The sequence below is a fragment of the Daucus carota genome, chromosome 3 (assembly GCF_001625215.2).
Source record: "Daucus carota subsp. sativus chromosome 3, DH1 v3.0, whole genome shotgun sequence".
NCBI classification, from domain to species: domain Eukaryota; kingdom Viridiplantae; phylum Streptophyta; class Magnoliopsida; order Apiales; family Apiaceae; genus Daucus; species Daucus carota.
In genome coordinates this window covers 59,701,677-59,728,918 of record NC_030383.2, presented here as the reverse complement: position 1 = coordinate 59,728,918, position 27,242 = coordinate 59,701,677, and the positions used below count along the sequence as shown (strand labels likewise).

The window sequence follows — 27,242 nt, the reverse complement described above, 5'->3', positions numbered from 1 at the left end:
AACAGAAGTATATCACATTGAAATCATAGTCATTACATAGGATTTGAAGAGAAGTAATTTTGAACTGTAGCTATAGTCATTACTCAATAAAGTTTTGTCTAGTAGTTTTGCAAACTCTCAGATCTCCTTGACTGTACATACATATTCCATTTTGAAGATGTTCTTTGTGGATGAAGTTTGATTTTGGGTGATAAAAAGAGATCTCATTCTGCTTCTAGCTCCAGTGGTTTGAAGTATCTTCCGTCGATGAGATAAGTTCCAATGGAGAGGCGAATAGCCCATACATCCATCGGTTTTCTTGATATGATCCTGCATTATAGAACAATGTAAGATTCATTTGATAGGAAGAAAAAAATAAGGGTGGCGTAATCTTATACTAATGAAACTTATGAGATAAGAAAAAAAGACTCTCTCCTTCCTGCCTCCTCTCTCTCCCCCTCTCCGTCCCTCTCTCTCTCCCTCTGTCTCTCCCTCTCTCTTGCTCGCTCCCCCTCTCCCTCCCTCCCTCCCTCTCCCTCTCCCTCTCCCTCTCCCTCCCTCTCCCTCTCTCTCTCTCTCCCCCTCTCTCTCTCCCTCCCTCCCTCTCTCTCCCCCCTCTCCCACTCCCTCTATCACGCTATCTCTCTCCCTCCCTCCCTCTCCCGTTTTCTCTCTCTCTCTCTCTCTCTGTCTGTCTCTCTCTCTCCCTCAGTGTGTGCGCGAGCGAGCTGACCTTCCAACATCACCAGGATTGACTAAGCCAGAATTAACCCTGAGACAGGGAACAGAAGCAGCAGTTTTCAGCATCTGGGGAGCCTCTATAACTATAACGGGAGACCCTACTTTAAGTGCACTTCCTTTGCCTCTCTCCTTGCCTTGTACACTACTAGATAACGAGTCTTCTTTTAGTTCACACTTGACAGAAAATGAGGTTGTTTTTGAAGAATTTGCATGGCCGAGTGGGTGAAGCCTACTGGTGTCACATCTTGAGCATTGTTGATATGGTGATGTTGCTGTGGAGAAGATAGACATAGCCATGCTTGATTTAGTGATGAAATTTCTGTGGTTCTCAGTCTGAGAAATCCCAGCTAATTATACAAAATATATATATATATACCCCCTACGTTTTATTATTTATCTTGAGCTGCATAAATCGGGAATTACTAATCGTTCACCTACTAATTCATGATTTATCGGAAAATTATCTAATAAATTGGTGATTTTTAGTAATATCGGAGTGTGATCAATAAATTGATAAAATATTTTTTAAGAATTAGTCATGGGATACGTAGCAAACTTTCTAGAGCTGTTAGTTTATTTATATTATGAGTGCAACCATACAACTTCAACTAATATATAAGTTCTTTTATTAAGTCTAGAGCTGTTATTTTATTTATATTACCAAGACAATCATACAACTTCAACTAATATATAAATTCCTTTATTAAAGATGACTTATTTTAAAATACCAAGAATAAGGTATATGTATATTTAAATCTCACTTTTGTTATATAGTTACAGTAACAGCAGAAACACCAAAAGTAAAATATAACACTATTTATAGTCATTAATGTATTAAAAATATCCTTCGCTAAAAGTCTTTTTTTTTATATAAAATATTGAATAAAAACTTAATCCAATGTAAAACTAACAACCATCTTACAGTCATATGCCTGCAGAGACCCCTTGACTCCAGTTTTAAAACCCTAACCAGATACCCAATTCATAGACTAATACAGAGAACATATTAACAATGCTGGATGTCATAATCCCAGTTCCAAAAGTTTAGCACCATGAAAGTAGATCATGCCGAGTACAAACACAAAAGTTTTAGTAGACAATGAAACTAAAGCACTAGTATGGCGTATATTGCAATTAAATCATTCTTTATGTATTGATACACGTCCTCACGTGGTGAGACAAAAAAAAAGGCTCATCGAGGCTCCCAGTCTTTTATTTTCTTGCTTCCTTTAGGTTTGGCGATTGGAGCATCCATTCCAGCCATTTTTGCATTATATTTGGCTCTAAGAGGATCATTATAAGTCCACCTGCAGTACTACAATAATTAGCAACTAGAGAACTTAAAGATGTAATGTGCAATCAATCTTGATGAGCAAAGTTATACAGGTCTTGAAATAATATAATTTAAGAGAATAATAATGCACTTACGGATTATTCCAATCAGTAGTGTCCTCGTTGACAAGATGGGTCCATTTTGTTCTTCCACTGCGACCAAAATGCTTAACCTGCATAACTTTAGGTAATATTGACTTGTCCATCTTATCCTCCCCAGTTGGAGCAGAGAAATCACGATAGAATAAATTATCTGAACCAGCAGTTGATGAGCGATCATCAGAATCTGTTTGGTAAAAGGCGCCCTTATGGTAGTATTTCTGCATAAACCTCCACTTCTGCTTGGATGGGGCAGCAGGCTTTGGATTTCTCCTCTCCCACTCTCTTCTTTCTTCCTCTGTCATATTTCTTACCCTCTCTATCTCTTCCTTCTCCTTCAACATTGCTTCTCTGTCATCTCTATCCCTCTTGATCCTTGCAATCTCACGCACCTTCCATGCTTCATATTCCTCTGCCTCATTCAGGTCATCGTCAGTGTCAACATCTGCAATATCAGCATTCAGTTCCATATTCTTCTGAATTTGTTCATCCTTCTGTATCTCCTCAACCACTAATTGCTTGGTCTCGATCTTTCTATCCTCCAATCTCTTTTTCATCAAATCCTCGAGCGCACGGTCTTCTGCCTCAAGCCTCTCACGCTCAGCTATGGTATCCCTCTCCGACTTTGGAACAAAGACGGGTTTCACCATTGCAATGCCTGGTTGTTCTTCATCTGAATCAGTCTCATATTCAGATTCTTCTTCCTCCTCTTCATCTGCTTCATCCTCCTCTTCTTCTGGAAGAAGTGCCGCTTCTTCTTGCTGCCTCTGAAGCAACTTCTCCCTAATCCTCTTCCTCCTCTCATCTAAAGCATCTTCGTCCTCTTCCTCTAAATCTAGCCCTTCTTGTCTCCTATTCTCCTCTTCAATAGTCGAAATGATTTCAGCTTGTCTAATACGCCTGTGATCAGCTCTTACTTCTTCACGATTTTCAATCTTGCTCTCTGCCAAACGGCGAAGCCTGGGGTCATCTCTTTTCGCAATATCAGCATCTTCATGACTGGGAAAAGCCTTCTCTAAGGCAACTGCCCTAGTCATCCGCATATCCTCATCTTCATCAGGATCATCAGCCCATTCAGGAGCCTTACCAGGCCAGTATCTTTTGACTTTTGTTTGGCCAATTCTCCCTCTAAGCTTATCCCTAATAGCAATCACAGTATCACTAACGCCCGCCGTTACAGACATTGTCTTCAAAATTAAAGGCCAAAATCTTTATTATAGAATGCAATATCGTCTATCTGCTCCAGAAGCCTCACTGCAGATAAATATAATCAGGGAGATTAAGAGCTGATCAAATTCCATTTACCAGTTATATTTATATACACACACATTATATCAGAAAAAAAGAACACACCGCATACAAAGTACAAATGCTACGAAGAAACCAAAAAAGTAATGGAATTTTTTGCCACTAACATGACAGAAGGTCAAATATATTGCAAGATGCGGATGAAAATATAATATGCAATTAAGCTAGTAAAACGTGGAAAAGATAATTACATCCCCTTGTAATCGAGATCATCTGTAGTCTAAATGACTAAATGCATGTAAACATAATTTTTGATCATCTTCATGTCAAATCATTCCATACAAAAACACCTAAGCAAAGCTCACTAAATCATTTAAGAATCATTTCAAAAAAGATTTGCAAACAATCTAGGAACATGAAATATATAAAGAATGAGTAAACAATATAGGCATAAGAATAACGTAAACCGGACAATATATATCAGGCTCGCAGTCAAAGCACTCACATAGGGGTCGGAAGGGCTATACTATACACAGGAATCAAGTATTTGTGAATCTATAAAATAAGGAAGAAAGTAGCTCTTCTGTCTTCAACTCGAATGTCACCAATTCAAAAACATTAACAGAGTAAATCGCTTAGTTAAATTCCCCGCAAATATGATAATCACACTGAAACACTTAACTGAATTTTCCTAAAGCATGCTTATTAACTCAGAGAATCAAACTGCTAACACATTTCACCTCTAAGACATGCTTGTTAACGCCGAGAATTAAGCTAATTACATAATTCTGTTTTAAACCGCAAGCATTAGTTTAACGAATACACCATGAAAAACAATTTATAATTCCATTCGTGATAGAACTATCTCAACAGACACAGCAGCTCAAATAACAAATAATGTTGTTACAATGCATTGAAGAGCAAAATGTAACTGAATACAAGTAGCCTATATATGAAAACTAACTATACATTACCACAAAATTGAAATTTGATTTCGACCTCTCCCTCCCCGTCCCTCTCTATCTCTCCCTCTCTCTCCCCCTCTCTCCCTATCTCTCTCTCTCTATCCCCCTCTCTTCCTGTCTCTCCCTCTGGTCTAGGGTTTCGCGAAAGAAAGAGGAGAAGAGAGAAGGAAGAGGCAATTTTACTAGAAATTTCTTTGTTGCTAAATTTTATTAAGCGGAATTAGTCATCAATATTGTTAATTAATACTAGCTTATAACCCGTGCAATGCACGGGCGGTTAATATATTTGTTATTTTATAGTATATATTATAAATTTAATTAATTTTATAATATGTTTTAGTTAAAAAATTAATTACTATATTGCTCGATGTTATTTTAGAAGATTGAGTTTTTTTAGTTAGAAAAATAAAAAAATAATATATTTCACTTAAAAAGAATAATTAGTTATATAAACAGACCCGTATCTCGGCTCACATATCGACCGATCGGCCAAACTTTTAATGTTTCGGTATTATTGTGAGGTCATTAGAGTATTTAAAAATAATTTTAATTTTAGTTGAAAAATATCATTGATTATTTTATTTATAACTATATATAATAATGTTATCTTTTTATATTATGTTGCCCGTATTATTTTTGAAGATGAGAGTTTTAGTTAGAAAATCTAAAAAGATGATGTGTTTTAGTTAAATAAGGTAATTGATATGTTGCTCAATGTTAATTTAGAAAATTGAGTGGTTTTAGTTAGAAATATAGAAAAGATAACATGTTTCGATTAAAATAGATAATTGTTTGCATAGATAGGCCCATAATTAGGCCCAAATACCGACCGATCAAACTTTTAATATTTCAGCTTTAATAGTATAGTATAGATTACACGATTCGTTTTAATTAATACTCAACATTATATTTTATTTTTGCCAAAAATACTCAACATTATTAAATGTGATTACATTATGATACAAATAAAGGGTTGTCTAGTGGTCATGGGCACGTGTTAAACACGAAATTTTTGTATTGTGTACTCCCTCCATCCCAAATTAGATGAGTTTATTGATTTTGGGCACGCATTTTAAAGTCCGTTGACCGCATAGCTGCATTATTTATTTTTAAAATTTTATTTTTCCAAATAAACATTTAAATATGAAATTTTCATTTACAAAAGAAAAATTAAAAAAATAAATTCCGTAACTATACGGTCAATGCACCTTAAATTACGTGCCCAAAGTCAACTAACTCATCTAATTTGGGATGGAGGGAGTATTTGCAAAGGTCCACTATTTTTAAGAAATACTACCTCCATCCCAAATTAGATGAGCTCGTTGACTTTGAACACGCACTTTAAAGTTCATTGACCGTATAGCTACATTATTTATTTTTTAAATTTTATTTTTGCAAATAAAAATTTAAACAAGAAATTTTCGTTTAAAAAAATATTAATAAAGTAAATTTCGAAACTAGACGATCAATGCACCTTAAGTTGCGTGCCCAAAGTCAACTAGCTAATCTAATTTGGGATGGAGGGAGTAGAAACCAATCAAAATGATCTAAATACAACAATTTTCGCGCTTAACATGTGCCCATCATAGAAGAACCGATAAGTAAATTCTAAATTTATGCTTGAAATTTACCAAATTTAATTTCAGCAAGCTTAGTATTATTTTTATGTTTTTGAAAATGGCTGAACACTCCTTTACTAGGAAAAATTAGTTTAAAAAATAATTTTAGCCACCTTCTTAAAAAAATATAAATCATATTTGACCACTTTATGTATATATAAAAACCCTTGACACCACAATACTAAATATTCACCCCCCAACTTTGAAATTTACCCTAATCACTCGCTAAATATTATCAAGTTCCCAATTGATGAAATTCAATTTAAATTACAGCTTTTGTGTTTGTTTTTTTTAAAAAGGGCATTCAATTTGTACAAACAACTAAACAATCTTGAATGCAAAAGAACAAAGGCTTTGGCCAACTCCAAGTTATCCGATATTCCAAGCAAAAAAAAATTGACACTCCGGAGATTAAATAATTCAGCATATTTAAACAAGTTACATCAGCTTTCGCCTTTTCGCAAAGTAACCCAGAGAAGCAAAATTTTACTAAAAAATCGCGACAAAATGGAAGTATAAAAAAAAATTGTTCAAAAAAGAGGGGGCTGTGTCAAATTGTTGATGGACAAGGGGGATCCCAGGAGTCAGAGCAGCAGTGTATGACAGAGCTTTACAACTATACAAAATTCCTGGTACATTCTTTGCTTGCTCTCCTTGGACAGTTGCATGTTTCGTCACTTTTTCGTGTATGTGAGGTATGGGTCTAGAGCGATCGTTAGCACGTCTGGTCTCTCTACCTGATTATATGTTAGGCATCGGCGGATAAATTCCTGCACAAAGTTATAAAGAGGAGTGAGTACCTTTGAAGAAAATGAAATACACTCATAAATGCTAGATAGGTTCTTTTCTTTCTATTTCCAAACCTGATCATGACAGAGAAGACTTTACTGCAACCTTAATAGAAGATTAGAAGTGTTGACAGGAAGACCATGTGATAAGGCACTCAAATATGGTGGTTTACATATTTGTGATTTGTCTTAGGCTGGCTTCTAATGAACCAATGAGGTGGATGGATAAGAATGAAAAATAAATATAGCCGGAACCAGGCTGATACATGGGTGACCCTTTAAACCTGATTACTTTTTACGGGGGGATTTTAATTTTCACGAGTCAATTGCTAATTGTCCACAACCCATTTTTTAAAGTAAATTTAAGAGCATGATGATGGCCAGGCCCTCATGGGTAGAGCCTTCTTTTTTGATCATTAAGCTTCTTTTTTTACAGCTTCATGACATCTATTGGAATGATCTAACAAAACGAGGTTTAATGGTGCTTTGGGAGACATTATACTGTACACATATACTTGTAACTGTAGATTCTTTAGAGTTATTTTCTCATAAAGAAGAATTGGAAGAATAACGTTTAATCTTCGTACCTTAACTCATGCTTTTGCACTTCCTTTATGGGTGTCTATTTAAAATTTATCATTATCAATCATAAGATTACAATAATATGTTTTTCAATGTAGTAGGAATTGCGTTAACTAACCTTCACTTCACTCGAGACAGCAGGTCTTGAAGGAAATTCCACTCTGTGAGCTTTTATGATAGTATCTTCACGTAAAATCCGTTCTTGAGTTTGGTCATGCCCAAAAGGACGTTTACCGAAGAGCATTTGGTACAACAAAATCCCAGCTGACCAAACATCAACCTGATAGGACAAAACAAATATGCTTAAAGGTATAGGACTTGGTAAGTAAATTGCGAAGCTAGGACCTAGGTGAAGTGGCACAAGTCATTTAGTCAGGAGGCAAAGAACTAGTTTCAGAAATTTATACTAAAGGGCACTTGCAAAACATACCTTCGATGATATGAAGGGAGTCTTATTTAGCTCAAAGCATTCAGGAGGCAGATACCTATTATAAGATAAAGAAATTTTAGAGTGTTTACATAACAAGAAGTATACAATCAAAAAGAAGGATATCACAGTATTATTGCTAATTCCTTTAGGAGAATCTATTAGAATCCACCAGTCAAGGAACAATTAAATACTTCTTTACTTGTCCTCAACATAGCTCACATGATTTAGCCTTTAGATACTACTTCAAACACGGCAAGGTGTTATTTGGTTCAGCAAAGATGGGCTTACGCCTTACAGGCAGAAGTTGAGCTTTCAAGGAACTTACAACCATAAACAAATATGTGCATGGTTAACAATGACCGTACACAGAAGTTAAACAAAAAGGAAAATTAAGCATTCAGTAATAAACACAGTAAGTTGAAGTTATCACGGGAAGTCAAGTTGACAACTTACAGTGTTTTGGTGTAACTTGCATTTAAACTGTAAGATAGACTGCTCATGTAGCCTTTTCATTTTATAAAACGAAACACGCAAGTTGTACCTACTTCCCGTGGAACTTGCACTTGCATAGTATCAAAACAAATAAGTACGAAATAATTGAATATTGTCCAGCTAACTAATTTACACAATATTGGCTAACTAGTTTACAAGAAATAGTGACATCAAGGTGCCAACATACAAATCTTAGACCTTCGAACCCATATCATATATAACCTTATGCACAAAGTCAATGTCTGCTTCTAATTGCAGAGGAGAAAATAGGTGTCAGCAAGGGAGGAGGAATCACTGGTCCCAGGATACCAAACTCAAACAAAGGATAGAGAAAAAATTATTCATTCTTTTACCAATTTTTAAGCATGCTCCTGGTTAGCACTTAGCCAGCTTATCAAATGCCAAATGCTAAGATGTATAGTAGGCAATTTATTAGGAAGGAGAAGAAAAGCAATGCCAAAGAAGCATACTATACCCGTGAGATAACCAAGACATGCCATAATACCTGATGATGCCCACAAAATATAGTTGACACGATGAAGAAGATATATAACTACACTGCAGTGGTACATGGCTTACCAATAAGTTCCAGCTCCCTGAGATGTAAGTTCCATGCCCTGGGACCCAACATCATCTTCCACTATCTTACTAAGACCAAAATCAGTCACTTTAGCAACTCCAAGCTCATCAAAAAGAACATTTCCAGGCTTCAAATCGTAATGGATGATCTTCTGTGTTCTTTTGTTCAAGTAAACAAGCCCTTGAAAAATCTGAACTATGATTATTCTAGCTTCTTTCTCTGGCAGGATGGGGGTCCCTTTAAGAACTGCGTCAAGATCTTTACCTGGAAAAAACATGACAAATACTTAAAAAAATAACTAAAAATTGGTATTTGATAATCAAAAAGAAGTTCAGGTTTCATTTACTTTGCAGTCAACTGAGTTAAATCATTCCTGAACCAGTCATCTTCATAGTTTAAATAATTTTTGGTAAAGGACAAGTGTTCCACTACTTGTAACAGAAAACAAATGATAAAGAATAATGATCCAGAGAACATGCATACCGCTACAGTACTCCAAGACTGTGCAGAATGTATTTTGGTCTATCTCAAAAGTGTCCCAAAGTCGCACTATATGATGATGCACTAAGGTCTTGTGAATATTGTATTCACGGATTGCATGACGTATATAACTTTGCTTCTTCTCTTCACTCCACTGAGCATTTAAACCGTGAAGCTTGCACGCAACATATCTGTGCTCTACCAAATCAAAAGCCTGCCGAAATATCAACCTCAAATCACTGCAAAAGAGTGCATTTACACAATTGCCAAATAGGGGCAGAAAAATAATCGAGAATATTGTAATACTCTCTTAATACTTATTTCTTTTTGGTTCAAGATATATTATTAATAGACTGCTTGTAGCACCTATTAGAAGTTCTGACCTTGTAAACCTCGCTGAATCCTCCTTTTCCAAGAAGATTCAAGAGAGCATATCGGTGATTTAAAATTTGGAAATTGTTAAAGCGAGAACCATCCTCATCCCGTATGCGTTTCATTTCTCGTATAAGCCTTCCTTTTTCTATTTCGTAACGATCTCTTTCACGTATGAGGGTTTCCTCCTCCTACAATAAGAGTATGAAAGTTAATAACTTAACAAAAAATACTATGTTTGGAAGAAATACATTAGAAGACATGTCCATTAGTAAAGAATTATCGAGAATCAAGTTTGAGGGGTTTGCAGAAAGTAGTGGAAGGCTTTCGTGGCATGAGAATTTTACTATTCTGGTGCTGTTGGCTACAAAGATATCACGTTTTACCCAAATGGTATACATTCATTTTTATGTTATAAATTATGCTACTTGCTTCAACAATGAGCTAACAGTTGAAAATGTCTTGTTTCCTTAAATAGCACAATGGCCAAAGAAACATTGAACCAGGTGAAATCAAATTAACACTATAAATAATGTAGCAGTAATTTCACAAATATATTTAAAAATAGTTAAAAGTATTTAATTAGTGCTACTTCAGCATTTAATGCTCGATTTGTTATAAATTTGCAAAGAGGATTGTGGTGTTAAAAGTGCATGATGATGAAGACCAGTGTAAGGAGTGAGAATCATGTGCTGACAAGACCCTATATCTTCCATTCTGACACCCCCTTACCAGTATTACACAATTTTTTACAGTAAAATGAAGGTTACAGTTAAACAAAGTCACAGAAAGAAATCATGATGGAAGAACACTTACTCGTTTGATGCTAGCTAAACGGGATTTATAGATCTCATCCTGAATAAGAGAATCTTCTTCTTGCGCTCTTGCTTCTGCATCACTTGCCACACCTTTATCTAAAATACAAAAATAATGTTATCCGTATTAGGAACTACACAACAGTTAATACTTTCATAGTATTAGTAGATTTCATATAGTTTACAGCAGTGCTGATGGTTATAACTGCATTCGATAATATTATTTTAAATTCACTATTTAAACGAACTAAAACAAAAACAGAGCCAAACTGAGACCCTTCTGATTATAGGAAGTATATATCTCGTAAGTAGCAAAAATTACAATACCAACCAGAACAAGCGAGCGACTACATCAATTCACATTTCACGGATACTGAAATATACCTGACTGCCTCTTCTTCAGCAACTTGCGCTGCCTTTCAACAGCTTCCTTCATTTCCAGTAATTGTCTCTAATAATCACAATTCAACAAATTAGTCGATATTTAATACATTTTGGTTTGCCTCATCATGGCAGCATAGTGTTCAAGAGAGGTATTATCTCATCACATATTCTCACATGCCAAAGTAAATAAAATATATGTTAGAGCATACAAGGTGAACATTGAGATCCTTAATTGCTTGTCCATCTTCCCATGTCTCTGATATGACGGTACCAGCTCTGCGATTCATAAACAAGCTAACTCAGCTCAAACGGGCAAACAGGTCATAAGAAAGACGGGAATCTCGAGATTATAAAAAAATAGAATCTTTAGCAATTAAGGACCAGCGGCTAATGCGGAAATGAAGAGAACTATACACCATAACAAAAAAAAAATAGGAGAATGCTCCTGCTATTAATGTACAATAAAAAACTAATTATAACGATTTACCTGATAACACCTACATTACCAAGTCTCAAAGAATCTTGGCGTACTTTCATCCTAGCCTCTTGCCTCTCAGCTTTTGAGACAGATATTAAAAGATCGGAGAGTACTTTCAGTCTCTGCATTAGAGAAAGAAATATAATTTTGAAAAAAAATCAAGATATGAGCGTAAATCATTTGAAGAGACAACATACAATCTGTTATATAATTTAATCATTCACGCATAATATTATGGCTGCAGTTGCAAAAGTAAGGGAAAACAACTACAAAATAGCATCTGTAATGTATGATTACATTAAATATGAAGAACTTGGCATGATTACATCTGTGGATGATAAGAATTATAGCATCCATAAGCTGAGCTTTGTATTAGAGCATTTTAAATATAATTGAGTAACATTCATCACACAAGTTCATATTAGTGCCATGGTGGTTTCCGTCATCAAACAAATCAAATTTTTTGTAGTTAATCAATACTGTACATGATTGTGACAGGTGTTCAGGGAGCACACTGTTTGTGTTGATGTCTAGTCAAAACTTGTACTCTGCAAGAATGGTAATTGGAAGTATGGAGAAAAGGATAGTTAAACAACTAATCTTAATAAGATACAGAAGAAAACACATGTAAAATCAGAACAGCCAGCATATATACTTGCAACATAATCAATTATCTAACGTGGTATGCACTCGGAAGATGAAATGTGTGACTCTGTATAGCCAAAACATACAGTCACTTGTTAGGCTTCCTAATGCATGTTACATACCATTACCCATGCACTACAGTATTTATCTAGTTAAACGTATCAAAATTTTGTTGCCAATAAATTCATTTGTATTGACCCAAGCTACAACAAAATGAAGAAAAGCATCAGTAAAACCCTACCTTCGGCTTCATCTGCTGCTCTTTTTCTTTAATATCCTTAAGTTCCTGCGTAGATTGCGACAACACATGATAAAAAGTCATGGTTTCAGTGATTGAAGTCATTTTGCATGCAAATGGTGAAATCTAATACAAATCTACCTTATCCAATTGGTTGCGCTCAAGTTGATTGTCAGAAGCTTCTTGACGTGACTTCCTTAATTCCTCCTCCAAAGCGACAACTTTTGAACGTAAAGAAGTGAGCTCCTATCATATGGAAAAAGTAGCAGATTATAGGTATGAAGAGATCCAAGAGTAGGGGGAGAAGAGGCGCACTTGGGATCTTATAGTGCAATTAGATATGTGCAAAGACACTGAGAAAATGTGGAGTATTAACAAATATACGAAGTCAACTAACAAAACAAGTAATCAAACCTCAAGTAATATATGATCACCAAGTCCATGTTGCTCTTTGGGCAAGCGATCCTAGAAAGTTGGACAAATGAGGGTTTAGCTATCTAGGAATAAATCAGTTCTACCATAAAATTACAACAGTCCATCTTTTTTAGCAGATTTTTTATAACAAATTATTATTGAATATATTTCGTCAATTATACAAACAACCACTGTGATGGAATATAGAAACCAACATTGTCAGATGCATGAGTCACCTTTACCAACTCTTTTTAAAAAATCATAAATGGCTACAAGATTTTGTATCGTTTTACCGAAAAATTATGTCACTGCTTAATTATTACAATGTAAATTTATCATAAAAGATATCTTCTTTGTACTTGTATTCGATAACTGTGGGTTGTTGGCTGGTCTTTTAATCTTGAAATCTAAAAGCATAAAATGTGAATAAAATGTAAAACAGAAACAACTGCTCATAAAAATGCAAAAGAGAAATCAATGCTTAATCTGGGTCAAGTTTTGTAGGAAACCGTTCTAAGAGATTATTAATAGCATTAAAGATATAAATATAATGCACGAAATGATTTAATGTTTTGTTTTCATAAGTAGAACATATTAAAGCATCAGACATTCTTTGTCAAGAAAAAAAAAGCATCAGAAATTCTTATATTACTAAGTTATAGTTTCTTTTAAAAAAAAAAATTATCGCAAGTGGGAAAATGGGGTGAAATAGGTTAATAAATTATAATAATTTAGCATCGCGACATATAAGTTATACTTTTAGCTAAAAATTCGCTTACATCACCAATTATGCCAGCTTGGTTACGATTCTAAATTCCATAGTGAGTCTAGTGACTTTGTAATATTTTTACAAAGATTATCTTCGGTTGTAAATAAGGTCTCCTAGACATATTGCTGTTAGAGAATCCTCCTTTCCTCTATATTGCACATCTAGAACAGAGGTTCTTTCAACATATACCTAGGTTCAAAACAAGAGCCTTCTTTATGTTTCAACGAGTCATAACTGGAAAATACTCATCCAGAGAAACATACCTTCTGAGATGAGTTCTCAAGCTGACCATTTGATTGCAGAACCGTCGGAGGAGACATTTTCGGTTTAGTACGGGAGCCACGCTTTTTGCCTGATGTTGACTGATCCCTACAAGGGATTTGCTTTTTCTTGTTTCCCTCTAAAACTATCTTTCCATCAAGCGTTCCGTCAGATTTCTGCCTGGAATCCGCCGCATTCTGATTCATATTCTTAAGAGTTACTAGGCAGTGTCTTTTTCAAGCGTGTGAGGTAAGAGAGACAAGATGCTCTATCTAGATAGTAGATACACTTAAGGTATAGTATGAACCAAAATAGTTCTATCAAAAGTGGTGGGGTTCTATGTTTGTACAGAAATGTGATCTTGCAAAAGATAAAATATGATATAACTTGACAAAGCAAGGAAGATGGGATGATTAAAAGCACTCGGAACATGGTTATTGCACAATTTTCTATCAAGTACAACAGGCAATAATGTTACCTCGAGATCCTCAAACACATCGGAGTGTTCATCTTCAGCTCTCTGACGCTTCTTGGTGTTAGCTAGAATTAGAAAGTCTTCGCCATTCTAGCTCAAATCCAAAAAAAAACGGTGGTTTTATAAGTGGGGTACAAGAAAATATCTAAGAACATATGCTTAGGAACTACGCATCCAGCCATTTACAACTATACCTTATAATGAATATAAACAACTCAAAGAAAGAATATTATAAAGAAAAGATGTCAATGAATACTATGTACTGCATGCATAGTAGGCTGAAAGCGTGTTGTAACTGGTAAGAGCACTTTTAGTTATTATTAATCTCTTGAGTTTTTGTAACTTTCTGTTCATCACATACTAGTAAATGGTTCACGCAGAATGAATACAGCAAACAGGACTAGATCGTGTTAATATAGTAGAACACCCTAAATCCCACCAGGTACAAAGAAAGACAAAAGTCCTGCTTGAAATTCTTGTTTTAACAAAAATATATTAACCCTGAATCCACCAGAGAAGGGAAAAAATCCAAATTAATTTCATAAAGCGAAAGATACTTTACGATTATAATGTACGATGAATGTTCTCTTACATTTATAAAATACGACAAGTACACGAACTATTATATCATTAGAATCCCTCTGAAAAGTTATTCAAAAGTAAAATGTCTGCCTTGAAAATTAAAGGGTCAATGAGATATCAAATACCCGGGCTCGGGTATGGGTGTGTGACATGAGTGCTGGTCCAGGAGTCGGATTCTTAGTTTTTAGATATGGATACAAATTTAGAAACGGACGGGTGCAGGGACTCAGCGTGTAAGCTTAATACAAGCAAAACTTTATATAGACAAGTTTATTGCACATTCATAAAATTAGCTTCAACTACCCAATTACACATAATTCACATACACTTGATTATGTATGTTAAACTGTAACATAAAACCAATGGAACAACATTGAAACAAGTCCTTTATAGACCTTGCTCTTTTTAAACAAGTCATAACAAGACCTTAATATTCATTTTGAATTGGGATGCCGCAAGGTAAAGTGCCAGATTCTAAAAGCAAGGATCCAACTCTGATCCCATACCCACACCCATGTCATGCCCAATGGCACGGGTACAAGGACAAAAATGGAAAGGGGTAACAGACTCAATCTTCTTGATTTACCATCCCCGACTTATCCCACATTCCATATTAAACTTTTGAAAGAGCAAGCAAATTGTCTTGCGGCAACTATCTAAGTATCTCCCCACATTAAAACAAGATTAAGATAACCGCATTAAAATTATCGACTGGGCAAGAAAATATCCTCAAGAGTCTGCCTCGGCCTAAACATCCAGCAAATTATTACCATGCCGCATACTAAGTTATCAACAATGCACGGACATACCAACATTATTAGCTAAAACCTAGAACGCAGGGATACTTATTTATTCCACTATTTGTTTAATTTGAATATATATGTGTGTGTGTGTAAAAAAAAATTATATTTTAATATCGCCGTATCCCCACACAAGCACTCATGCTTCCTAAGCTAAAACAATACATCTTAATTATACCAACAATTATACGAAGGCAGACAAAGCAACAAATGCACACAGACATAGCAACATTATAACCAAAACAATCTTATCATAATCCCACGAACAATACAACTACCACGAATATAGAAAAAGATAGAGATTAGGGCCTTACATCCTCCGAATCACTAGAGAGCAAAGATTCCGCCTCATTCTCCACATCAGCAGCATTGTCAGGCCCAACTTTCGCCTGTACTAAAACCGAAGAAACAGCAGCAGAGGAGGCCTTGCCCACCATCCGCGCTTCGAGTTTCGCAATTTTAAGAGACTGGTCAGATTGGTTCGAAGAGTTGGACGAGAAATGAAGAAGCATATCATCCGACATTGTTTCCCCCAATGCAGATTAAGCTAAACTACAACAATTAAAGCTCAAATCATTCACTACTTTTATCAAAAACCCTAATTTCAAGAACTTGTAAAAACCCAAAAGATCAAAACTTTAGCCCTTTCAGACCCTTAAAAAGCCCAAAACTTCAGCAGATTATCATACCCAGAAAACCCATAAAGCCCAATTGAAGCTAGAGCTTTTCAGGGCACATAACAGAACTACAGATACAAAAATTCATATATATATTTATGTATGTGTAGGGTGGGTGTGGGTGTTTTGTCGAAATGGTCAAGTAAGAGAGGTGGGGTGTTGAGGTTTAATGGATAATAAAAAGATTAATGAAATCTTGAAGATTGGGAGAGAAAAATACGAGAGAGGAGAGAAAAGATTTGAAATTTTGGGGAGAGGGGTGGTTTTTGTTTCTTTTTTTTTTTGAAGAGGGTTTTTTGTGTTGTGGGCAGGCCGCAGGGGCCTAATTAGTTGTCATTTTTGTGAGTGGCGTGACCTAAAAAGCTCAAATAAGGGACAGCGAATGTGTATGTATTTTTTGACTTGTTACGAGTTAAATAATATTTCCTTCCATCCCAAATTAGATAAACTCGTACTTCGGATACGCATTTTAAAATTCATTGACCGCATAGCTACATTACTCATTTTTAAAATTTTATTTTTGCAAATAAAAATTTGAAAAATGAAATTTTCGTTTACAAAAATAAAATTCAGAACTAGACGGTCAATGCACCTTAAATTATGTGCCTAAAGTCAACTAGCTCATCAAATTTGGAGAGAGGAAGTGTAATTTGAGTCATGAACTCTGTTCGCTTAGATATAATGAAATGAACACAGAGTGAATAGAAATTCATATGATAAATTCAGACCCATTCGAAGTTTTCATTTCTTCACCATCTCATTCAAATGATTTGAATATAAAATTTAATTTACATTTTTAGTGGGAAATGTTCATTTCACTTTTTCATCATGTTTTTTTATAATTTTTATCACATAAATTATAATTTACTCATCAAATTATTCAATTATTGTTATCTTATAATTTCTTACTTATATTTTATAATATTCAAATCATTCAAGTGAACACAACCCATATACCGTTAAAATTATAAAATATGGGTTGATCGTTGTCAAAGATGAAAGTATAAACAGCCTGATAAAATAGATTTTTGAAAGAAAAATTTCCTGGTGGGTTCCGAATTGAAACTTTAAGATCAAACTTAAATCAAATCAGATATTCAATTTGTATTTGAATATCAACGACTTCAAACTGACTACAACATTTAGAGTTTAAGATTTTCATTAAGAATATCAAAGTTTTAGCAAATCTGGAGTTTGTAGAATCTAGCTATAAAAGCCACTTTTGTATCCAGGTATCTACAGTGCGAAAATCACAATCGCTATCATGAGGTCAACAATGCTTAATCATGTCATATCCTTTAAATTTTTAAATTTAAATAGACTGCTTAGGTTTTAATGAATAAACATGTAGTTTACAACACTAACATTTCAATAAGTTTAAAAAAAATCAATATAAAAACACAAAATTTGTGAATGAGCTTATACTCGTCCCTTTTGCAGAGGGAGAAGTTTGACAATGTGAGTTTATATCAGTCCCTCTGCAAATTGTGCAGAGTTCTAGCATTATCGGGAGCTTTTCCACTTGTATGAGCTATGTATAAAAGGGCCCGAAAATCTCAACATATTCATTGTGGAGATAAACCTATGATTATAACCACATACAGTACAGCATCTGCAGCTCACTCTACATCAAAAAAGAGGGGGAGGGGAGAGGGGGCAAAGAATAGTATAAGAAAGAACAAATGGCACAAACAACAATCTTATATGCCATCTATAATCACTTCATGGAGAAATACTGGGTGGGGAAGGGCTGACTAATTGTAATAATTTCTCATCTTACCAGTGGTAGAATTTCCACGTTTTGATGCTGGGCTTGCCTGCTCGTAAAATCTTGCATCACGTGAAACTGAATATTCAGATACGGGATGGAAGTGCTGATAATCAAACCGATGGTGTCGAGCACTACCATAAGCTTGGGGAGTTGAAGAATAACCACCCCCAGCTGTATCTGGAGGTGAGTAATTAAACCGATGGTGTCGAGCACTACCAAGAGAGTCCGGAGTTGAAGCGTAGCCATTGTCAGCGCTTGAATTTGAAAACTTCTTGATCTTGTTAGCTGGTCTCAAAGGAGAGTTTTTGTAGTGCTTTTCCTTTATATGGGTATAATCTCCAGAATTTTCACTGATCCAATCATTCTTGCGCTTACCCTTGGATGATCCACTGAAACCTCCATTAACTGGGGCCATATCAGGATCAAAAGAAAGAGACTTGTTTTTAAACCATTCGTCATCTTGTCCCCAGCTTTTTACTTTCGAGCTTGAGAATCCAGGGTTTCTCTTTGAATTCTGGCCAACGAAGGAGATATTGTACAAAATGTTAGTAAAAGAACTCAAAACTCCAAGTACCAGAGAAAGCATCAGCATAGAAAAGACTAATAAGCAAGAAGAAGATGCCAATGAAATGCACACCTTAGCTGAACTCGTACATTCACGAACAAAATGTCCGGTTTCACCACACTTGTAGCATGAACTAGGTGTCCCTGTACCATACGACTCGCTACGTGACCTTGTGCTCGACTGTGTACTGGTGCATTCACGAGCAAAATGTCCACCCTCACCACATCTGTAGCATGAACTAGGTGTGTTTGTCCCATTCGACTCACTACGCAGCCTTGTGCATGCCTATGTTTGAAAAACATATTAATTCCAGAATTTGTATGATGAGTTGATTCACCACAAACTAAATATACTCTAATCAGATCAAATCTGACCAAATAGGTAAATACTAACATCTCAAGAATACAAAAAGATATTTTGAGACCCTTCAGCATACAGCTGTTCACTGGGGGTACAGAATGATTGCACAATAGTCTGACTACAATTTTTAATTTCACAACATCCCCAATAATAAACTATAAGAGAATACACATCAAACTATTGATGTGACCATACCCACATAGTCTGCCCAAAAGTAACTTACAAAAAAAATACCTAAAACAAGTTACTAGAACCTTCAGATTTGTTTAGCTATTAGGTGGACAAGTACTGACCTAAATTCTTAAGTCTATTCAAATTTTACATTACACACTTGGCCTATATTTTTGTTAGCGAATGTGTAAGAAGGTCTGATATTAGTATTACTTAATACATGTCCAACTATCCAATCTAGCAGCATTACAATATCAAGTAACAAGACATCATATACAAGTAGATTTGGACTTCCATATACGGTGTTTAGTCTTATTTTAAATATGCAAAATGCTACTACTGATGTATAGTTGGGAGGGAGAGGAAAGAATTATCGAGGTAAGCCTTCAGCACAATAATTGTTAGGGGCGGGGAGGGCGGGATTTTCAAATATTACAGGTTGAATTTACACAATATTTATATCAAAAGAATGCATGGTTTATAATTCATGTTGCTTAGTCTATAACTATACTTATCCATTGATTGAGAAAGAGGATCGCGATAGTGAATAGATAATGAGAATCTGGGTATTTTGTCTGCGAATTTGTAGAAAAGATTATAAAAAAAACTTATACAACTTACCAAACCAGTATGGCCTGCTTTACCACATCTGTAACAAGAGACTTGTCCAGCTGTGGAATCACCATAATTAACACAACAAAGGTGGCCAAAACTCTTGCAGACGTAACATCGTATTTCCTGAATATATTACATTAAATGTTACAGTAACAGTATATTCATAGAAATCCATAGACCACATTACATACACCATGCACAAGCACAACACACATTGTTGATAGGCACACTGACCTTGAGATCCTCAGATAGATAATCATTCCTACATGTAAACATTTCATGTCCAAATTCACCACATTTCAAACATAAGTTAGAGCTCTGAGGACCCCCAGCTACTTTCTTTTCTCGGCAATCTTTAGCACGGTGACCTCCCTTTTTGCAGATATAACAATCTTTTCCCTACAGAAGAACACGAATTAAAATAAAAGTGCCAACATATACCCCAGACGGAAAAGTGCGGCACCTGGATATAGGTGAAATACAAAAATAAGGAGAATATTCACATGTCTATGTTAAAATAATTTTTTTTTTAATTCATTTAAGTGGAAGTATCTTTATCAAAGAAAAAATACAGTCAACTTGGTCAAACTACACTTAGTCAAAGAGAAACACAGCGAGTAGATATCATTATACGGCAACTACTAAAGATATCATATACTAACGAGCCTAAAAAGTCTCTGTCCATTGTTTTCTAATTCTTGAGATAACCTTAAAATCTATGAGTAGAATGCATAACAAACAGATAAGCAGAAAAAATGCCAAACAGAGTTCAACTAGACCTTAACCATGTTTTAAAAATGCTCAATTACAGTCTGTAAGCATTTCTACTTCCTATAAAATTGTTATTGTTGACAAATCAGAAGTTTGAAGGCCTGCACAGCTTTATTTCATGTTTTTATCTACAGTTTACTCGCATCATTTACCTTTATGTACTAATGGGTTCGAAGGACAGAAACAACAGCTACAAACTAATAAAACCTTCACCAAGAGCTTGTGAAATACATAGAAAACTTCTTGCAAGCCCCATATTTCTCCAGAATTAAAAGTCCTAGTTCCACCTACAGTTTCTTATTCTATGTTAATAACATAATGTTGGGATGACATAATGTACTTGTCATTTGATGTCAGTCACAATTGCATGATTATTGCAAATCAATAAAAAAAAAAGTAAAGGGGAGTTTTTTGTAGCATGCAATTAAATTTAAACCTATAGGTCAAATATATACTCGGATGAACACACTTCATCCCATTCTAGTCATGTGCATTTATTTATAAATGCTTCCTGTAATTTTCTTCTCTGCACAGCCTACTAACACACCACGTAGAATATTCTCTTATCATTACTTCCCATGTTTTAACAATTTTTAATATCAAGTACAAATGAACAATGTAAACATATAGCACAAATAACTATATATTATCACAGATGCTCAAAAGAAGATAGAAAAAATATTTGTTTTTTTTTCTATTTTCACAAAGTAGAGTCCAAATACAAACCTTGGTGCACTGCTTTACATTATGCTCCAAGCTCCCACAAACAAAGCAAGGTTTTGTACGCTTAGCTGCTTTACATTTCACAGCTGTGTGTCCTCCCTCACCACAGTTATAGCATGTTCCCCAACTACTATCTGGGGGATCAAAGTACCTAGGCCCTCTCTGAGAGGATCATGTGTAAAACATATACCATAATAAGCCTTTATAAGAAAACATTTTCCGCAAAACAGCTTCAAATAATTTACTTCCAACTCACAAGAAGCTTTCGAAGGACAGCATTATCATCTTTTTTATTTTCTGGTTCTACCAAATTATCAGTCTCCACAGACTTGCATTCTTCCGCCTTATCTGTTTCCTTCTCCACAACCAATGCTTCTTTCTCTGCTTCTATTGCTTCTTTCTCTGCAATCATTGGTTCTTTCTCCACAACCATTGTTTCTTTCTCTGTAACCAATGCTTCCACCCCCTCAGTCACCTATTCAATAAAAGATTGACAAAAGGCCTAATAGTAAAATTACAGATCCAACAATCCAACAAAAATGATTACTTAATACACTGAATAAACACAACATAAATCTGCTAGACCATATAATTCACTTTGTAGCAATTCTAGCAGTACAGTAAACAAAAATTCTATCTTTTAACCCAAACTGTAAGAAAACACATATTGCACATATCTTTAATCAAAGCACGACATTGTCACATGACAACACTAGACAACAAATGTGTGCCTTGACTACCCAATAAAAATATACTCACTAACTCGCACCTTTTTAGCAAATACTTCAATTATCCCAAGAATAGAGGCGAAAAATGTAAACGATATTAATATCGACACATGACTACAACATAATTAGTCGTCAACTCATCTAGAAAGCTTGATCATAAAAATGTCACATGACAACACAAAAAATAAAAACACACTTAACTCGCATTTTTTTAGCAAGTACTTCAATTATCCCGAAAATAGAGGCCAAAAATGTAAACAATATTAATATCGACACTAGACTACAACATACCTAGTCACCAACTCATCTTGCAAGCTTAATCATAAAAATTCCAAATTGGCATAAATCTTCTCTATCCCCCTCATGCGGGAGCTGATCGTAATCAGATCTCTCTCTCTCTCCCCCTCCCTCCCCTCTTGCTGGAGCTGATCGTAATCAGGTAGCTCTCTCTCTCTCTCTCTCTCTCTCTCTCTCTCTCTCTCTCTCTCTCTCACACACACACACACAACACATAACTATCATCTGCCTAGATTAATCAAAAAAATTCCAAATTTGCATAACTTTACTCTCTCTCTCTCCCCCCCTCCCTCTCCCTCTCACAGCTCAAATTAACTCTTACTCAGCGCTACTCACAAAATAACATATCAACATTAATTCTCAGATTCCCCCACACAAACCGCACCACATCAAACCAAAACAAAACATATACACGTAAAAACATAGCGCTTACGCTGTCGCTTTGAGTTTTAATCCGTTTACTCTTCCTCCTCACTTTCTTCACCTTCTTCTTCTTCACCTCAGTAACCTCCTCAGGCTCTTCACTCTCTAATTTCTGCCCACAAGCTCGTAACATAGCTTTCCGCACGATTTTCAACGTCAGATCCTCGTTAGCCTCCTCATCGTCGTCGCTACTGAGCTTAATTGGGGGATTCAACTCTTCTTCTTCGTCCAATTTGGCGATTTTCTTGGCTTTCACCATTGTTGGAGTGAAGAGAGGTCTGTAAAAACCCTAACCCTAATTATACAAACAAAACGAGCTATAAAAGGTTCGAACGGCGCTGATTCAGATTGGGGGTTTTGTAAGAGAGGCACATGAGACGGTAGGCTAGCACGTGAGTGGCTGGGACAATTTTAAAAAATTAGTCCGAGATAAATGAAATAATTTTAAATTTGAATGTGTATATTGGCTAGATAATTTTGAATTTCAATTTTCACAACAAAATTTGTGACTCAAAAGTGTGGTAATTCAGGTTGTTCAAATCATATTCTTTATTTTGGATGAGAAAATATCGATTTTAATCATATTATTTCAAATAATTATATCTGATATCATGTCATTATAGCTCGTCTAAACTCTTGAGAAAATGTTGGTCTTGGTGTAGCGCAGCTTGAAATGCGTTTTTTATTTCTGTTGCAAGCTTTTGTTCTAAGATTGTCTTATTTCTGTTATGGTTCTAGGTCTGTAGTCTTTTGCTCGTCTAAGTTAGTTTGGATTTATTAGTCTATGCAGGGCCGTTCCATACCTTTTGAGGGCCTAGGGGCGAAAGAAGAAAATGGACTCTAATTTTTTTTACTTCATTAAATTTGATAAAAACATGACCTTGTAGGCTGTAGCAATGCAAACTCAAATTTTAGTCCACTTCCGTAAGAAAGTAACTATAAAACAATCAAGTTTTAACAATAAAGTGTACTAGATGTAAAAAAAAGAAGATTAAACAAATGTTTGATGACATTTATCTGTTAGTGTATGATTAATAGTACCATTAGTTTAGGTACGGACCTAATCACTTAGGATAGAATAGGCTTACTGGATTGATATATACTAATAACAATACATAAATTATATAAATTTTGGGCCCCTAAATTTTTTGGGCCCTGGGCGGTCGCCCTGGTTGCCCTCCCTCTGGGCCGGGCCTGAGTCTATGTATGGTTGAATATTGCCCTGGGATCTTTAGGTTTAGTTTTTGAAGCTGACTAGCCTTTTTGGCCCGTGCTACGCACACGGGTATTGATTCTTTGATTTTTTATCAACTTAAACTATATTTTCTGTCGTGAATAACCCCAAATCTGACGGGTAATAGGCGCAGTCAAACTACCTATTTATGAGTTTTAAGTTATAAAATTTAACGTGTTTATTAGCATTTTGGCTCGTGCTACGCACACGAGTATGATTTTTTGTTTTTTTTATCTAATTAACCTATACATTTTTTATTAACAAACAGTATGATATGAGATATAAGTTATGAAAGACACGTATGTAAGAGTTAAAATACTTAGAGTTATGTTATTGGCGATCAGTACGTTGTAGATGTTAAAGATAATATATATGAATGTCGATTGAAAAAAAAATAAACTCACGAAAAAATGTTTATAACGACGCGGACTATATAAATCTTTGTATTTGGAAACATGACTTAACCTGATTATCCAGATTATAAATCTTCCATCCATTCCTTATTTATTAAATTAAGGTAAATATGTTGATGATAGAGTTTCCACCCGTCCTTAATAAAAATTGATAAATAGGTTAAGAAATAATTAACCTTAAACATCAATAAAGGAATACATATGTAGTCATAATTCAGTTACATTACTATAATTATATGCTACAATTATTGTCTATACCGAAAATTGATAGTAAAAAGATATACGTGATAAATATCTATATAATAGATATACTGTATTGATTTTATAACAGAATAGATTTTTCATTAGTATCATTGATATAACCAAATATTTCAAGTTCAGAATAAAAATTTATAAGTTTATGGATCAATAATCAAATCATTGTTTGTATAGTTAATATAGTAAAAAAAATAGGTAATTGTTTCTAAAAATAGGTAATTGTATCTTAAATAAAATAACGAAAAATTATAATAAACTATATGCAACAAATTTTATTGTTAAGTTATTTAAATGAAAATATGCTCATTTATCAAATTTTTATTTATAGAAAAATATGCTCATAGTATTTCGGCCCGTGCTACGCACACGGGTATGATTTGTTTTTATCTAGTTAACCTATAAATTTTTTATTAACAAACAATATGATATGAGATATAAGTTATGAAAGGCAACGTATGTAATAGTCAAAATACTCGAGTTATGTTATTGACGATCAGTACGTTGTAGATGTTAAAGATAAAATATATACGAATTTCGATTGAAAAAATAAAATCACGCAACAGAAATTATGACGACGCGGACTATATGTGGCGCCCTCCAAACCCGGGTCAGAAGTTTGGGGTCCACACCTTAACATCCACCTGTAATTAATAATATAATATATACAGTGACCCTTAACTGTCCATGGATCGCAACAGGTTAAAGTATAAAACAAGCCACAACACAACTTTAATTATTACAACCCAAATCCCAAAATATAATCTTAAATTCTTACAAGCTTACACAATATTCGTATCTGGAAACTCAAACTAATACATATATAAACATCAAGTGCTGCCGATAGCTCTATCCATCTCTCAGCCTGGAATCCTGGCCTTACCACTAGCCTGAGGGTCATCGCTACCAACCTTCTCTGCTTTCACTGGAAAGAACATAGAGTTTCGCAAGAGTGAGCTAACAAGCTCAGCAAGTATAACAATATCCATTTAAACATTTATCAAAAGATGATGGAAATCAGTACTTAAGAGAATCAATCTCAATATCAAGTTTCTTTTTAGATTTTCAATTAGAATTGGATATTAAATTTTATTTTTTTAAAACCAAAGGTTAGGCTGCTGATCAGTCAGACACTAACCCCGAGCAGGCCCCGCCATGCTCGTTTACTGGATCCAAGGCACACATTGGCCTAAAGTGACCACTCATCTGGTCTGACCATTCATTTGGTCCATTTAAAAAAAACTATCCAATTCTATTATAAATCAGGATGAATAACAATATAATGCAATAAACAGAATCATTAAGAACATAATTAAATTTTGGAGCAGAAACAGCATTCATTTCAGAAGTATTTTAAGGATATTCCAAAATAAGAATCAGGAATAATTCCACGAGTCAAGGAATCAGATATAGCATATCTGGATTTCAAGTGAACAATAATCATGGTTTGTATGAAAGAAGGTCTCTGGTTTTATTAAAGAATTCATAGGTAAAAAGGGTATTTTCAAATCCAAAGAAATTAAGTTATTGAAAAGGAACAAAAATTTTGGGGTGTATGGTATTCCAGGTATGATTGACTTCCAGTCGATTGGTTTGAAGATCAAAGGTGTGTCAAAACATTGAAATAAGGTTTATATGGTAGTTATCCAAGAATCTCAAGGTTTGAAGGTTTACAATTGAATAAAGTTTCCAAAATAGATATCAAAGAATCAAGTTAATGGCTCAAGAATTAATGAATGAATAGTTCAATTGATAGTCAAAGAATCTAGTTGATGGTTTAAGAATCGGTGAATTAAACAATTCATGATATGGCTCAATAAGTGTCATGAGTGAATTAGATAGATCGCAAAGCAATCACATCAAGGATCATATATATATAATTGGAGGAAAGTATCAAGGAAACTTGCCTTATACTGACGATTTCAAATTTCAATCGCTCCTGCTCGATATACTATTCTATATCCACTTGCTTTCCCTTTTATTACGCCTCGCTTCTCTGCTAATCATCACAACTAATTATCAATAGGTGATCTCATACTATTCTCATCATCTTACATTCGAAACGAGCTTCTATCTACCCTTCGTTTCACCCAAATCCGATTTACGGATCAAAAGATATGTCAAAAACAATTTTATATCAATCACGTAGACACATAACATGTCAATTAGATAGCACATAGCACATATCGCATAAAATATTTAATAAAATATATTTTTCAAAAGAAGTTTGAAGGCACACGGATTTTTCTGGTATTTATTATGAATTTTTAAACATTTTTCGGAATTAAAACGGGTCAAAGAATCATTTTATAAATAAATAATCAATTTTTGGATACTCGAAATCAAGTCCGAAATCCTTTGAAATCAATTAACGAGCTTCAATCATATTTTAAAATAATATTTTAAAGCTCGAAACTATTTTTCGGAATTTTAAAATCATTTAAAATTATTTAAAATAATTAAATCTAATTAATAAATTAATTAAAATCAATTAATAATTAATTAAAACAATTAATCAATTAATAATTAAATTAATTGACTAATTATTATAATTAATTACTAATTAAAATTAATTAATAAATTAAATCAAATTTATTTTTGAATTAATAAATAATTAAAAACAATTTTTGAAATTAAAATAAATGATTTTCGAAATTAAATTTAAAGAAAT

At 34.5% G+C, this 27,242-nt stretch overlaps 4 protein-coding genes across 5 annotated transcripts; all 4 read right to left on the bottom strand.

Moving 5' to 3' along the window:
* Nucleotides 1–12: 12 nt before the first annotated feature.
* LOC108214224 (protein CHLORORESPIRATORY REDUCTION 42, chloroplastic) lies at nt 13–1,069 on the bottom strand. The gene is made up of 2 exons (XM_017386093.2): nt 713–1,069; nt 13–309 (listed from the first exon to the last, which is right to left on the bottom strand). The coding sequence occupies exons 1-2, from the start codon at nt 1,015–1,017 to the stop codon at nt 204–206; spliced, it is 411 nt and encodes a 136-aa protein (XP_017241582.1). The 5' UTR covers nt 1,018–1,069; the 3' UTR covers nt 13–203.
* A 655-nt stretch (nt 1,070–1,724) lies between these two features.
* Nucleotides 1,725–4,563, bottom strand: LOC108215409 (uncharacterized). The gene is made up of 3 exons (XM_064089739.1): nt 4,374–4,563; nt 2,149–3,405; nt 1,725–2,027 (listed from the first exon to the last, which is right to left on the bottom strand). The coding sequence occupies exons 2-3, from the start codon at nt 3,333–3,335 to the stop codon at nt 1,913–1,915; spliced, it is 1,302 nt and encodes a 433-aa protein (XP_063945809.1). The 5' UTR covers nt 3,336–3,405; nt 4,374–4,563; the 3' UTR covers nt 1,725–1,912.
* A 1,799-nt stretch (nt 4,564–6,362) lies between these two features.
* On the bottom strand, nt 6,363–16,586 carry LOC108210491 (serine/threonine-protein kinase TOUSLED). 2 transcript variants are annotated; one of them, XM_017381807.2, is made up of 17 exons: nt 16,258–16,586; nt 15,883–16,120; nt 14,190–14,276; nt 13,714–13,908; nt 12,682–12,732; nt 12,409–12,513; nt 12,271–12,315; nt 11,394–11,506; nt 11,116–11,182; nt 10,907–10,973; nt 10,524–10,621; nt 9,719–9,898; nt 9,339–9,549; nt 8,855–9,119; nt 7,784–7,838; nt 7,472–7,633; nt 6,363–6,753 (listed from the first exon to the last, which is right to left on the bottom strand). In XM_017381807.2, exons 2-17 carry the CDS (start codon nt 16,090–16,092, stop codon nt 6,658–6,660), a joined length of 2,007 nt encoding a protein of 668 aa, XP_017237296.1. In that variant the 5' UTR covers nt 16,093–16,120; nt 16,258–16,586; the 3' UTR covers nt 6,363–6,657. The 2 variants fall into 2 exon arrangements, with proteins under 2 accessions (XP_017237296.1, XP_017237297.1); XM_017381808.2 differs by having other exon boundaries at nt 15,883–16,115.
* A 924-nt stretch (nt 16,587–17,510) lies between these two features.
* LOC108215348 (uncharacterized) lies at nt 17,511–23,014 on the bottom strand. The gene is made up of 7 exons (XM_017387810.2): nt 22,680–23,014; nt 21,478–21,696; nt 21,225–21,383; nt 19,962–20,126; nt 19,734–19,850; nt 18,654–18,866; nt 17,511–18,530 (listed from the first exon to the last, which is right to left on the bottom strand). Exons 1-7 carry the CDS (start codon nt 22,926–22,928, stop codon nt 18,000–18,002), a joined length of 1,653 nt encoding a protein of 550 aa, XP_017243299.1. The 5' UTR covers nt 22,929–23,014; the 3' UTR covers nt 17,511–17,999.
* Between the last annotated feature and the right edge of the window lie 4,228 nt (nt 23,015–27,242).